Source organism: Xenopus laevis, chromosome 1L (genome assembly GCF_017654675.1).
Source record: "Xenopus laevis strain J_2021 chromosome 1L, Xenopus_laevis_v10.1, whole genome shotgun sequence".
NCBI classification, from domain to species: Eukaryota; Metazoa; Chordata; class Amphibia; order Anura; family Pipidae; genus Xenopus; species Xenopus laevis.
In genome coordinates this window covers 76,855,298-76,868,767 of record NC_054371.1, presented here as the reverse complement: position 1 = coordinate 76,868,767, position 13,470 = coordinate 76,855,298, and the positions used below count along the sequence as shown (strand labels likewise).

The following is a 13,470-nucleotide window of genomic DNA, read 5'->3' as shown; positions in this document are numbered from 1 at the left end:
TTGCAATTAATCCCAACTAATATACAATTCATCCTTATTGGTGTGGCAACAATCCTATTGGGTTTGTTTAATGTTTAAATGATTTTTTTAATAGACAAAGTATGGAGATCGAAACGACAGAAGGACCCCTTATCCGGAAAACTCCAGCATTCTGGATAACAATTCCTATACCTGTATTTTTAAACTACTCTAAATATGTTTCTGGATTACTGGATAATTACAGCAATGGCACATGGGAACATTTCCAGTGTGTTGCTGCCCAAGTGATTTCTGAAAATAGATATGATGAGAATTTTATATATAAGGTAGTATTTTATCATGAAGTTTTGTATCTTGTACTTCTTTCTTTGCGCTGCAGGTTAACAGACTAGAACAACGTGTCTATACGCCTCTGAGCACACTTCATGCTATGTTTCCCATGCCCCAGAAGCTAATTCAGAAGCGCTATGATAAACTTTTGGACTACCACAGTTGTCTACAAAAGCCACCTGATGGTATGTTGGATCAGGCACGGAAAGACTATGAGGCTCTAAACGCTCAGCTGGTGGAGGAACTGCAAACCTTTAACAAGGCTGCCAGGAAAATTCTCTCCAATTGTATGTACTTCTTCATCACTCTTATGAGGGAACTTTTGTCTGCTGCACTGGAGTCAGCTTCCAACATTGCCGACGATTTCATGGTAAGGGGAATAAATGGTTTTGTACATGGTTTTAAAGTGATACTTACACCAGAAACTTTTTTTTATATCTATCATAACATTGGACTGGCCCAGCGGGATACTGGAAGAAAACACGGTGGGCCCCGACCCTTAATGGGTCCCCGCTGGGCCAGTCCCCTGTCCCGATCGTATTTGACAAAAATAGGGTGCCATCTGCGCATGCGCGTGGCACCTTTCACAGAGTAGCGCGCTCGGTGCGTCATAGTAGAGGGGCGGGGGGGTCGAAAGGGGCCCTGGACAGTAGTCCCGGTGGGCCCCGTGCCCCCCAGTCCGACCCTGCATAACATTGTCTTTGCTTGAGATATATATATATATATATATCATTTTAATAGTATTTGCCCAATGATTTTACATTGCCTATATGATCCCTCAGGGTGCTGCCATATTTGTGCAGCAGTAATCTGTTAGCATTAGAAACTTTGACCGGTTGAGAAGGTACAGTCAGGTTGGCAAAACAGCCAGGAACTTCAAGTAACAAATACTTATAAAAGCAGAACTATAAGAGAAAAACAGTCAACATGACCTACAGGGCCGCCGTTAGAAATCACGCCCACACCAGCCCCCAAGCCCCACCCCAGATCCCGCCCAATTCCCACATCACAGTTAAAAGACCACACAGACATCATCTCGTTTTATCACATTTATCAAGTGTTGAATTTCAAATTGAGTTTTTTTAACTCTAATCAATTCAATTTTCCTCTACATTCGAAAATTGGGGGGTTATATATTAAAAAAATCGAATATCTTAAACTCTTAATTCTTAATATCCTAATTTTACTGACCTGAAAACTCGAATAGAATTCAATCGTATTCATCCAAACTCGATTTAAAGGTCTTCCTCCGAAAAAAACTTGAATGTCAGGAAGGCTACAAACATCTACAAATTGGTCACTGGACCTCTCTAATTGACTTATACATGAATTCGGCAGGTTTTAGGTGGCGAATAGTCAAATTCAAATTCTTAAAAGGCCAGAGTTTGATAAATCTCGAAAATCGAATTCGAAATTTTGAAAAAAATTCGAATCAAGTATGGATAGTTCACTAGTCGAATTTGACAGTTTAGACCATAAAAAAAATTGAGAATTTGAATTTTCATTACGACCCTTAATAAATCTGCCCCCTAATGTACATTAATATTTTCAAGAGTAGTTATATTAGTGTCAGTATCACTTTGAAATATACTTCAGCAATAATGCACAACTTACCAATTTCTTCAAGGCTAATTTCATTTGCAAACAATATAGCAGTGTTAAAATAAGCTACCTAACCTTTTGTTACAATAAGGTTGCACACAGAAGAAAAAGTTCAGTAAAGTCAGTCCTGCTTGTTTAATTCTTCCCAGCTGTATAATTTCATTATCTCTTTTCCTCTGCATTGTCCAATTCTAAGTTGACCTTAAGGGCAGAGACACACGCTGCTATTTCGGGAGATTGGTAGCCCATCGACAAATCACTTCTTCTTCTTCTTCGGGCGACTAATCATCCCGAACTGCCTTCCTGCCGGCTATAATGTAAATTGCCGGCGGGCTCCGGCGGAATGTCACTCGGAAACGATTCGTTTTCCGAAGTTGCATCACAAGGAAACTTCGGGTGACTTTGAACAGCCAAAGCAATCAGAGGGAGATTAGTCGCCCGAAGAAGAAGCAATTTGTCGCTGGGCGACTAATCTCCCGAAATAGCAGCGTGTGTCTCTGCCCTAAAAGCAAATTTATAAATATTTAAATGCTGCATGTATTATTCCCAAATAAAAGGGATCCCATATATTATTTGACTGTTGTGGCTGTGGGTGATTGGGAGGAATACCATACGAGGTGCATACATACATGGTTTGGCCAAATTTCTATTGCAATCTGGATAATGGCTTTCCGAATAAGGGACCCCATACCTGTATATGTTTCCTTCTTATTTTTACTATCCTGGAGTCATTTGCATTTTTTGTTTTTGTGTATGCTTTGACTTGGGGGATTTAACCAATTCACTATTATTTTGTAGCCACATTTTTTTCACTAGATTTGTAACTCTAAATAGTTGCCATAATCTGTAACACACAGATGGGGAATATTCACGGTATACTGGATGGCAGGGTGCCACTGGGAGAAGCGAACATGGGTAGAAAGCTTTTTACTGAAAAGCAGTATGTGTGTTTAATCTCTTATGTGCTGGCTGTGTCTTAAATATATTTCACAATATTCTCATTGGCTGGTTGACAGCCTTAGATTAACTCCTTAGCTCCTGAAGGACCCTGGCAGTGCATGATAATTAGCACAACAGTGCCTTCTGCGGCTTTGTATTAGCAGGGGAGATAAACAATAGGATGCAAGGGGTATCAGCAGTCACATGGGTTTTAGTATAGCGATAAGCAACAAAAAGGAAGGAGCTTATCTATGTTGCCTGAGGCTTATCAGCTCCAGTTTATATCCTGCTCAATCCCCCACAGAGCTGAGCTGAATTCCAAACGGCTTGGTATCCATCGTGCCACAACCAATCACCTTGCTCATATGTTTCCTTTCTGTATCACTGGATTCCCTTCATTTTTCTTGACATCTATTCATAGTACATTGCTGGCGAGCTCATCCTTCCAGAGGAAAAAATAAACTGCGCTGCTACCTTCAGGAGAATCTGCAATTTGGTTTTTCCTAGAATAAAAGCATGAGGAATGTTAAATTGTTGATTCTATCTATGTTTTGTTTATTTTTCATATATATTATAATAAAGGACAGGGTCATTACTCAAGTAAAATCACTTTAGTTGTATAATGAAAGGAACACTTAGAGCTTTTATTAGGTAGAGTCTAATACAGGTATGGGATAGTTGTATAATGAAAGGAACCCTTGGAGCTTTTATTAGGTAGAGTCTAATACAGGTATGGGACCTGTTATCCAGAATGCTCGGGTCCATTCTGGATAATGGATCTTTCCATATTTTGGATCTTACATGATACTAGAAAATCATGTAAACCTTAAATAAACCCAATAGGCTGGTTTTGCTTCTAATAAGGATTAATTGTATCTTAGATGGGATCAAGTACAAGGTACTGTTTTATTATTACAGAGATGATACTACTACTACTACTACTACTACTACTACTACTACTACTACTACTACTACTACTACTACTACTACTACTACTACTACTACTACTACTACTACTACTACTACTACTACTACTACTACTACTACTACTACTACTACTACTACTACTACTACTACGAGCTAGACATACACTATATGGCGAAAATTATCTGCACACTCATTTGGAACAATCACTGCTGAGTTCCAGACTGCCTCTAAAAGCAACAAGAACTATTTGTAGGGATAAGGGGGGGGGAAACAGATTTAGTATCACTGCTGTATATAATGCCAGGTTTTGGCTGGAGTGGTGTAAACATCACTACCATTGTGCTCTGGATCAGTGGATCAATATCTTTGGGAGTGATAATCTATCAGGAAGGTCTGGGTTTGGCAAATGCCAGGAGCAGTGTCGGACTGGGACACCAGGGGCCCACCAAAAAACCTAAGACCAGGGGCCCACCAAAAGTTTTTAGACCGGGGGCCCACTCTCAGTACTACGTTCTTCCTCTCCTCACTCAACCTCTATTCTTCTAGTCTTTTTTCATTACATACTATAATCTATTATTCCACTTATTTAGCCACTTTGTTCTCAGAGAACATAAAATAGTCCAAAAGTTTAGCAGCATGAGGGCCCACTGACACCTGGGCCCACCGGGAGTTTTACTGGTATCTCGGTGGGCCAGTCCGACACTGGCCAGGAGAACTCTACCTGCCAATGCAGACAGACAGACAGTAAAGTTTGGTGGCAGAGAATAATTGATCTGCTGCTGTAGTTTCAACCTTAAGACTACAATGACATTCTTGTCTGTGCTTCCTACTTTGTGGCAACAGTTTAGGGAAGGCTCCTTCCTGTTTCAGCACAATAATGCCCCCATGCACATATCAAGATTTGTACAGAATGGCTTCACTGACATGGGGTAGAAGTACTTGGCTGACACAAGATCTGACGTTAGCCCAGCTGAACATCTGTGGGATGAATTAGACTTCCAGCATTAGTGCTCAAGCTCACTTGGCTCATGGCTGAATGGAAGCAAATACCACCAACAATGTGCCAAAATCTAATGCAGATTAGAGGCTACTAATGCAGCAAAGGGAAGACCAGATTCATACAAACACCCCTGGTTTGGGAATAAAATGTTGGACAGGCAAGCAGTCACGGGAAAAGTCAGCAGGGCGGACTATGTCTCCTCCACCTCATGAATGGGTAGCTCCACAAGGGAAATACTAATTTATAAACAGTGCATAATTTCTCATGTCAATAGAGTTCTTATAAGTGAATAGTTAATGCATAAGAAGCTTATATTATAAACAATGCTGGTTATATTCGATTTAAGCCAGCAAGAAAATGTTTTTAACAGAGCCTAAATGTATGCAGTTACCCTAATATGTCATGACATGATTTGTCCTATGTTGCTGACTGCAGATCTGTGGAAACGTGAATAATGTCCAGCAGCACATCATTGAAGAACTGCAGAATCTCAACTTTTTTAAGGAAAACAGCACTGCCACATTTATTGAGAGAAAACTGAGCTTTGAGAGGAAGAAAACCCTTTCCCCTTTGGTAAGTGCAACACTTTCACAAAACATCTGATGATGTAGTCAGACATTTATACTATTCGGCACATTAAGTTCTTCTAAAGAATAGTCATCTCTACTGAACCATCACCATGCAGCTTCCAGCCCAAAATGGAAAAGTACAATTTGAATAACAATGCCCTCTTTTTGTTTTATTAGAGACTGTGGGGGAAATTTACTAAAGGGCGAAGTGGCTAACGCTTGCGAAAATTCGCCAGCATGACGTCATTTTGGCACTTTGGCGATTTACTAACGGTAGTTGGCATAAATTCACTGTCGTAATTTCGCCAAGAACTTCGCACGCTAACGCCAGGTGAATTTTCGGTCTGACGAAAGAGCGTTACTATGCAAATTCACTACGTTTTTGATTTTACTGACCGTTACCTCTATCGCCAGACTTGCCTTCTCCACCTCAGACCAGGCGAAGTGCAATAGAGTAAATAGGAAAAAAATTTCAACTATTTTTTGAGGAACTCCTATTTAAAGGGTGATAGACTGAAAAAGATTGTACATTTTTTTTGGGGTACTCTCCTTCCCCCCTACATTTGCTAACATATGGCACCTAAACTATACAGTGGGCACATGTGTAGGGCAATATAACAACTTATATAATTTTATTAAGGTTCCCTGGCGTTGTGTAGTGTAATGTATTTGCTGCAGCATATACGGCCATTGTATTTTAACTGCACACCGTATGCTAATTAGCCAACACTAGCGTAACTTCGAACTGCCAAGCGTAATTTAGCTGGCGTAATTTTGCCAGCTTTCGGCACCCGGTGCGCAACTTCGGCTCTTCGTGAATTATCGTTGTCCAGGCGAATTTAAGCCTGGCGAAGTGTTGCAAAGTGCGCAAAGCCAGCACTGGTGAATTTTCGCCGGTTAGTGAATTTGCCCCATGTATCTTCTTTTTTTGGGGGGGGGGGAAGATGGAATGAAGGGCTTTGGTTGACTACACAAGAAGGGCACAATAATGGACCCTGGACTGCAGCCTACGCCCACAGGAATATTGAGGTGATGAGTCAAATGACAGGGGATCATATTTACTATATATTTGTTAATACAAAGGCACACTTCTTAAAAATGTATGGTGGGGGATGTCTAGGAACCCAATGTATTTTAATTTTATTTATAAAATAGTGGGGACATAGGAAGGCCTGGCAGCATAACCCTGCCCTATTCCCTTACCCATATAGTAAAGAATGGGGGGTGGGGGAGTGACAGCCACTAACGGCAGGATTTAATATTGACTCCCACCTTTACTGCCTACCTACCTGCTGTGCACAACTTTCCTAGTTTGTCTTCACCCCTCCTTCAAACACACACACCTTTGTCTACCATAACAGCACACTTTATGGTCTCCACAAATGCTGAAGTGTATCATAATTCCACTAAACTAAACTTTTTAAGCACGTTAACCACATTCTATTTAATTTCTCTGCTACCAGCTATTGTCTTTGGAACATGGTAAATAAAAGAGGTCACGTAAAGGAGAACTAAAGCTTAATTAAAGAAGTCTGCTAGAAACGTTGTACAATATGTTTTGAGCTTCTGTACCAGCCCAAGGCAACCACAGCCCTTTAGCAGAGAAGAACTATGTCTCAAAAGATGCCCCAGTAGCTCCCCATCTTCTTTTCTGCTGATTCACTGCACATGCTCTGTGCTGCTGTCACTTACTGAGTTTAGGGATTGACACACAATATACTGAATATATATATATAATATAAATGTCACAATATAAGGCGGATTAATCATTAATACAAATAATTACTACATGGCAGCACAGAAACCAGTGCAACTAGAATCTGAATTTAATAATCAGCCTTGTAGCATCTGTTTATATGAGAAGCCAACCTCATTTTCTGTTTGATAATTTGTGACGGTCCCTAAGCTTAGCTTCTCAACAGCTGCTCACAGCCCACTGAGCATGTGAGTGTCGCAGACACTTTCCAAGATGGTGACCCCCTGTGACAAGTTTGAAGTCCTGGATCATTGCTGCTATTGAGAAGCTTGAAACTTTAGGCTGGTGCAATAAGTTCAGTATATAAAATATGGTATTTTTAGCCATATTAATTTTTAGGGTTTAGTTCTCCTTTAAAAGGTAGTTTACCTGCGTGCTGTGTTTCAGTCTGAAGTTAATTAATTTTTCAGGAACAGTTGCCAAATGGCATTGCACAGTTATAGGTAAACAACAATCTTAAATAGATTTAAAGCTCACATGAGTTCACTACATGTGCCAAACGTCTTCAGCCTGCTTGAGATTTTATTTATTTCAAATGTATTTCTCCTTGTCTGCTGTTGCATTTACCCCCTGGTGGGTATACACACAAGGATTATAGCTTGCTATTGGCACAAAAAACTCATGTCAAGCCAAGCTACCTTCTTAGTATTTCTAATGGTAACAGTTTAGAATCATAACAGAAATATAGCGAGACCAACATCTCCTGCTTCTGCTATGTAGCCTGGCAGTGATGGAAACAAAAAAGAAATTTGTTATAGTGCCTAAAGGGTTAGCGTATGTTACAGTAAATACTTGTCTCCCTTTGCTATGGTGAAATGCTTTTTATTCTTTAGTATTCAAATGAAGACAAGCATTTGAAAAAGAAAAAAAAAATGAGAATCAATAATATGCCCCTTTGTTCTCCATTAAGCCTGAACTCCCTCGGCAGTCTGAAAGCCACAGGAGCAAGCTATTGTCTACTTATGGCGCTGAGAAACTTTATCAGGCAAAGCGTAAGTGTAACGCTTCCCAGGAGCTTGATATAGATCTCTATGAGGGAGAACTGGTGGCTGTTGTTGAGGACAAGGATCCCTTTGGCAGTACCAGCAGGTGGCTTGTGGACACGGGAAGTAAGTAACCAAACACTCAGACAAATATTGACTTTCCTTTGTGTGACTATCTGCCTGTTCCATTCTCTGAGCACAGTGCCTTGCTAAGAAACCTGAGAACAGGTTACAAATGGCACCATCACGTGATCTGTAAAAAATGAAGGCCTCTTAGCAGAGGTGAACTTGAAGTTCTTGCTATGTATTCTCTGTAAGACTCATATTTAGAATGTTCAGGATAAAAAAAACCCAGAAGCAATTATGATACTCTAAGATCCCAAAAAACAAAGTTATTAACTGATCTAATTGCTCTCTATAACTATTTGCAGGAAATATTTCTCACTTTTTTTTATAGTTTTTTCTAGTCTAACTGTGGAACTGCCTATCTTGGGGGCAAATGTATTCATTTTTAAGGTGGGATTTTGTTGCGACTTGTAAAAAATGTGACAAAATCTTTGTGTTTTTTTGGCTACCCTTTCTGTTAAATAAGGGAGACTGCACCCATATTTTTTTTCTGAATCGTCAATTTAAAGGGTTGGAGCACCTTTACATTAACCTTTAGTATGTTATAGAATATCTAATTCTAAGCAACTTCAATTGGACCTCATATTTTCTTTTTTTATAGTTTTTGAATTGTTTGCCTTTTTTCCATCACTCTTTCAACAAAACAAATGCTCTGTAAAGCTGGCCATAGACGCAAAGATCTGATCGTACGAATCGAGGATTCGTACGATTTTCGGACCGTGTGTGGAGAGTCCCGACATTTTTCGTCCGGCGGAGATCGGTCGTTTGGTCGATCGGACAGGTTCGAAAATTTCTGTCAGCTGCCGATAATATCTCTGCGTGTATTGCCGATCGTACGATTTTCAGTGGGAGACTGTCACTAGCTTTGGTTGGACATAGATATCGTACGATTGCTGTCAGGGGCAGAACATTGCTGATCTGTTCTTTAACTAATCTGACTGGTAAGACTTTGATCTGAATGGTTAGTGGCGGGTCGGGAGATGTGAAAGTCCAATCGTACGATGATTCGTACAATCGGATCTTTGCATCTATGGCCAGCTTAAAGGTGGCCATACACGGGCCGATAAAAGCTGCCGACAGACCGAGTCGGCAGCTTATTGACCCGTCTATGGGGCCCTCCGACAGGCTTCCCCGATCGAGATCTGGCTGAAAGTCGGGCAGATGTCGATCTCGCAGGACTAAAAATCCCATCGGATCGCGGCCGCATCTGTTTATTGATGCGGTCCTGCGATCCGACCGCCCGTTACCCATCGTTCGGATCCAATCATGGGCCCTCAGCACGATATTGGCCACCTCAAGGTGGGACATATCAGGGAGAGATAGCCTCGTTTGGCGACATCGCCAAACGAGCGGATATCTCTGTGTATGGCCACTTTAAGGCTACGAGTGTATCGTTATTGCTACTTTTTATTAATCATCTTTCTATTCAGGTCCTCTCCTATTGTTCCAGTTCCTTTTTCAAGGGTAATTTGGACCCTAACAACCGGATTGCTGAAATTGCAAGTCGGAGAGCTTATTTAGCTTTTTATTCAGCAGCTCTCTAATTTGCAGTTTCAGCATTCCAGAATATCCATATTACCCTAGCAACCATGCACTAGTTTGAATAAGAGACTGGAATATGAATAGGAGAGGGACTGAATAGAAAGTGGCGTAATAAAAATAAGGGGCAATAACAGTAAGGGGGTTATAAGAAAAGGCACTAAGTTTGCCTACAAGCAGCAACCCATAGCAACAAATCAGCAGGTAGCATTTACTGGTCACCTGTTTAAAACCAAAAATCTTATTGGTTGCTATGGGTTAATGCTCCAGGGCAAACATAGTGACTTTTATTACATCAGGGGGTAAATGTGTAGCCTTACAGAGCATTTGTTTTTTTTAGATGGGGTCAGTGACTCCCATTTGAAAGTTGGAAAGACTAAGAAGGCAAATAATTCAAAAACTACAAAAAAAACCCCAAAAAATTAAGATCAATACAGTTGCTTAAATTTGCCATTCTATAACATATTAAAAGTTAACTTAAAGGTGAATCACCCCTTTAATTAGTCAGTCTCCCAGTAGACAGGGGGTTGTATAACCTGTCACCATCTGGCTATATCCACTAAATGTGCCAAAAGCATTTCCCATGCAGCTCTATGGGCAGACACAGTAGCTGTTAGAGCTCCCTTGTTGTCACAGGCCTCAGGAACATCATTTTTTCCTTACTATTTAAGTCCTTATGGCCATCAATGGGCAATATATGTATAATAACAGGGTTAAGTTTTTGCAGTCTAAGCAACGCAATTGCAAGTGCTAAAGTATGTTGCATCTCTTTGACTTTGACTTCAGTTGTATCAAAACCTGCATTCACTGTCATTTGAGTCAGTTGTGCAACCCGCTGGATGCAATTCTTATACTGGAATAAAAGTTCTCTTCCAATGCAGGTTATATTCTTTTTTCAGGTTAATGCACCCCTGATGCTTACTGAGAACTTTCATATCCCAGGGATATCTAAGCTGATATCTAAGAACTGATGTTCATATACAAGTCAGCCCTCCTATAGTCAGTTATTAAGACCAAAGTTGGCCAATGACAGGCATAATGTGATGTTATTAACCACATTTTATTATGTATTATTGTATACAGAATGAAGTTTGCTAAGGCGCCGTGTAGCCGCTGAACGCAGGAAAAATGCAGCATGTTGCGTCTCAACCTGCGTTCGGCGCCTACACGTGCCTGTGTGAGTACAGCCCCATTGAAAAAAGGTAAATTCGTCTATTCCTGCTCTCCCCTGCGGCTGAACGCTGAAAAAACGTAACGTAGGGGAGCGCAGCTTCAACCGCTCGTCAGTAAGAGCCCTAAATGCACCGGTTTGGAGCGATTAAAGTTTCACACTTGGCCATAAATCTCACCCGCTCACCAATCTTTCCCCTTTTCTCCATTTTGCAGTTGTACAAGGATATGTCTATTCCTCCTTCCTGAAACCATATACTCCAGGAAAAACGCAAAAGGACTCACCCGACAGCGCCTTTTGTGATGATGATTTTGATAACTTTAGCCTTTTTGTCTCACCGCGACCAGCCCGGGACAGAAATAGCCGAGCTTCTGTGGGGAGCACAAGTGAAAGTAGCCCCTCCATTAATGGGGATGATGACAGGCTTCATGAATGTGATGGGGACAGTTGTTTCAATGGAGACGATTATGAAGTGAGTATTACTAGCTCTAAAGGTGGCCATACACGGGCAGATAAAGCTGCCAATATCGGTCCTTTAGACCAATTTGGCAATTTATCTGCCTGTGTATGGGGGTCTCCGATGGGTGTTCCTGATCGATATCTGGCCATGATATTGATTGGTAAAGTTACATTTTTCTGCCAATCGACCTGTCGGAGCCCATTGCTCCTCATTGTAATCCGATCGTTCGGCCCTAGAGACAAATGTTCGGATTACCCCGATATAGCCCTGTTGTTGGTGGGCATATCAGTGAAAGATCCGCTCATTTGTCAATGTCGCCAGATGTCTCTTCATGTATGGCCAGCTTAATAAGGAGGAAAGGCAAAGGCATTGTGAACCTCCCACATACAGGGAAAGAGCATGAATGAGTGACCCTAGTTTGTAAACGCACACATCTGTACAAGAATTATGGACAGTGTCCGACAGAAGTAAACAATAGGAATTCTCATGCTCATGTGTTTTATACATAGGCAGTATTTACAATGTACAAGAAGGCCTTACTCATTTTCACACATTTAGATATATTCTGTCTGCATTGTATAGTTGTAAAACACAAGGATATTATTACTGAGGAGCGCCATGACTATATAAAGGCATGAGGCTGAAGGCCAATTGCTTTTATACAGGTCATGGAACTCCATGCAGTTTACAACAATTTCAGCTGAAAGCTGAGAGATGTAGGTTCCCAAGAGCTGGAAATCGTGAATGGCAGATGGCTGCTCTAAATTGTGCATTTAGCACTAGTTTGGTAGTTGTGTGACTTTGTTGTCCTTGTACATTTTAGATGTTCTATGCCGTGTATGCTTTTGAAGCTCGGAGCCAACAGGAGCTCAGCCTTCAAGAGAATCAGCGAGTTAGGATCCTTCAGTTCTCAGACCTGAGCGGCAACAAGGAATGGTGGCTTGGAGAAGCACAAGGACAGAAAGGTTACGTGCCGGCTAACTACCTAGGCAAGATGACATACGCTTAAGAACTTTTAAGCAAGGAAAATAAGCGGATGGATAATGAAGGTTTTTCTAGGAAACAGATACAAGGAGGTCTTGCTAAGTATTTGTTAACGTCAACATATTTGGTCAACCTCAGTCTGGGATGTCCTATTAGTGACCCTCCTGCTGTTCTCCCATAATCCCTTTTACTGCTGAGGGATGCTGGGAGCTGTTGAACAGCAAGAGGGTTATCCCTCTGATCATAGACCATTAAGTTTACCATGACTTGTTAGCTCTTTCAGGCAGGATTTCTCATGTATAATTTATTTTTATTTGATGCACTTAATTGTTTTCTTCGAATGAATGTCAATCACCAGGTATGTTGCCGATAGATGCATCATGCAAACCTGCACACAGAAGCCACGTTTCGCTCTCCGTTAGTATTCTGTATAGCTGCTATGTGAATCATGTTCAGAAACACTTGCCACATTTTCACCGATTGCCCTACTTTCATTTGAGCACAGGTTTTCTAAAATGCACCTTTCTACTTTAGCAGACCTGCCTTGCCTATCTATCTAGACCTTTAGTAATGAAAACAGGCTACGGGCTAACAGCAAAGCTCACGGGCACGGTACTTACTGGTCTTTCTGTCTTTTAAGGGCTCTTACTGACGAGCGTTTTTATCTGCGCTCCCCTGCGTTCTGTTTTTCTGCGTTCAGCCACAGGGGAACGCAGGAATAGACGCATTACATTTTTTCCAATGGGGCTGTACTCACACAGGCGCGTGTAGGCGCCGAACGCAGGAAAAATGCAGCATGTTGCGTCTCAACCTGCGTTCGGCGCCTACACGCACCTTTGTGAGTACAGTCCCATTGGAAAAAATGTAATGCGTCTATTCCTGCGCTCCCCTGCGGCTGAACGCAGAAAAACGGAACGCAGGGGAGTGCAGGTAAAAATGCTTGTCAGTAAGAGCCCTAAACATACACCCAATAACCTCTGAATTACTGTTTACTTATGCAGTACATATCATATTCTCCATCAAGGTACAAAGGGCATTCTGTGTATATTTTCTTATGGCTGTTCTTTGCCATTGGCCTCACTCTGTCCTTATTTAAGACAAAACA

At 41.2% G+C, this 13,470-nt stretch overlaps 1 protein-coding gene across 3 annotated transcripts in view; it reads left to right on the top strand.

Annotated features, from left to right (window-relative positions):
- arhgef38.L (Rho guanine nucleotide exchange factor 38 L homeolog) overlaps nucleotides 1–13,089 on the top strand; it is a 41,331-nt gene extending 28,242 nt beyond the window's left edge. For all 3 annotated transcript variants that reach the window (XM_018251855.2, XM_018251863.2, XM_018251871.2), the window contains exons 10-14: nucleotides 359–679; nucleotides 5,213–5,350; nucleotides 8,013–8,211; nucleotides 11,137–11,393; nucleotides 12,205–13,089. In XM_018251855.2, the coding sequence (XP_018107344.1) occupies nucleotides 359–679; nucleotides 5,213–5,350; nucleotides 8,013–8,211; nucleotides 11,137–11,393; nucleotides 12,205–12,390 (1,101 nt within the window). In that variant the 3' untranslated portion in view covers nucleotides 12,391–13,089. The remainder of the gene's footprint in view (nucleotides 1–358; nucleotides 680–5,212; nucleotides 5,351–8,012; nucleotides 8,212–11,136; nucleotides 11,394–12,204) is intronic.
- The last annotated feature ends 381 nt before the right edge of the window (nucleotides 13,090–13,470 follow it).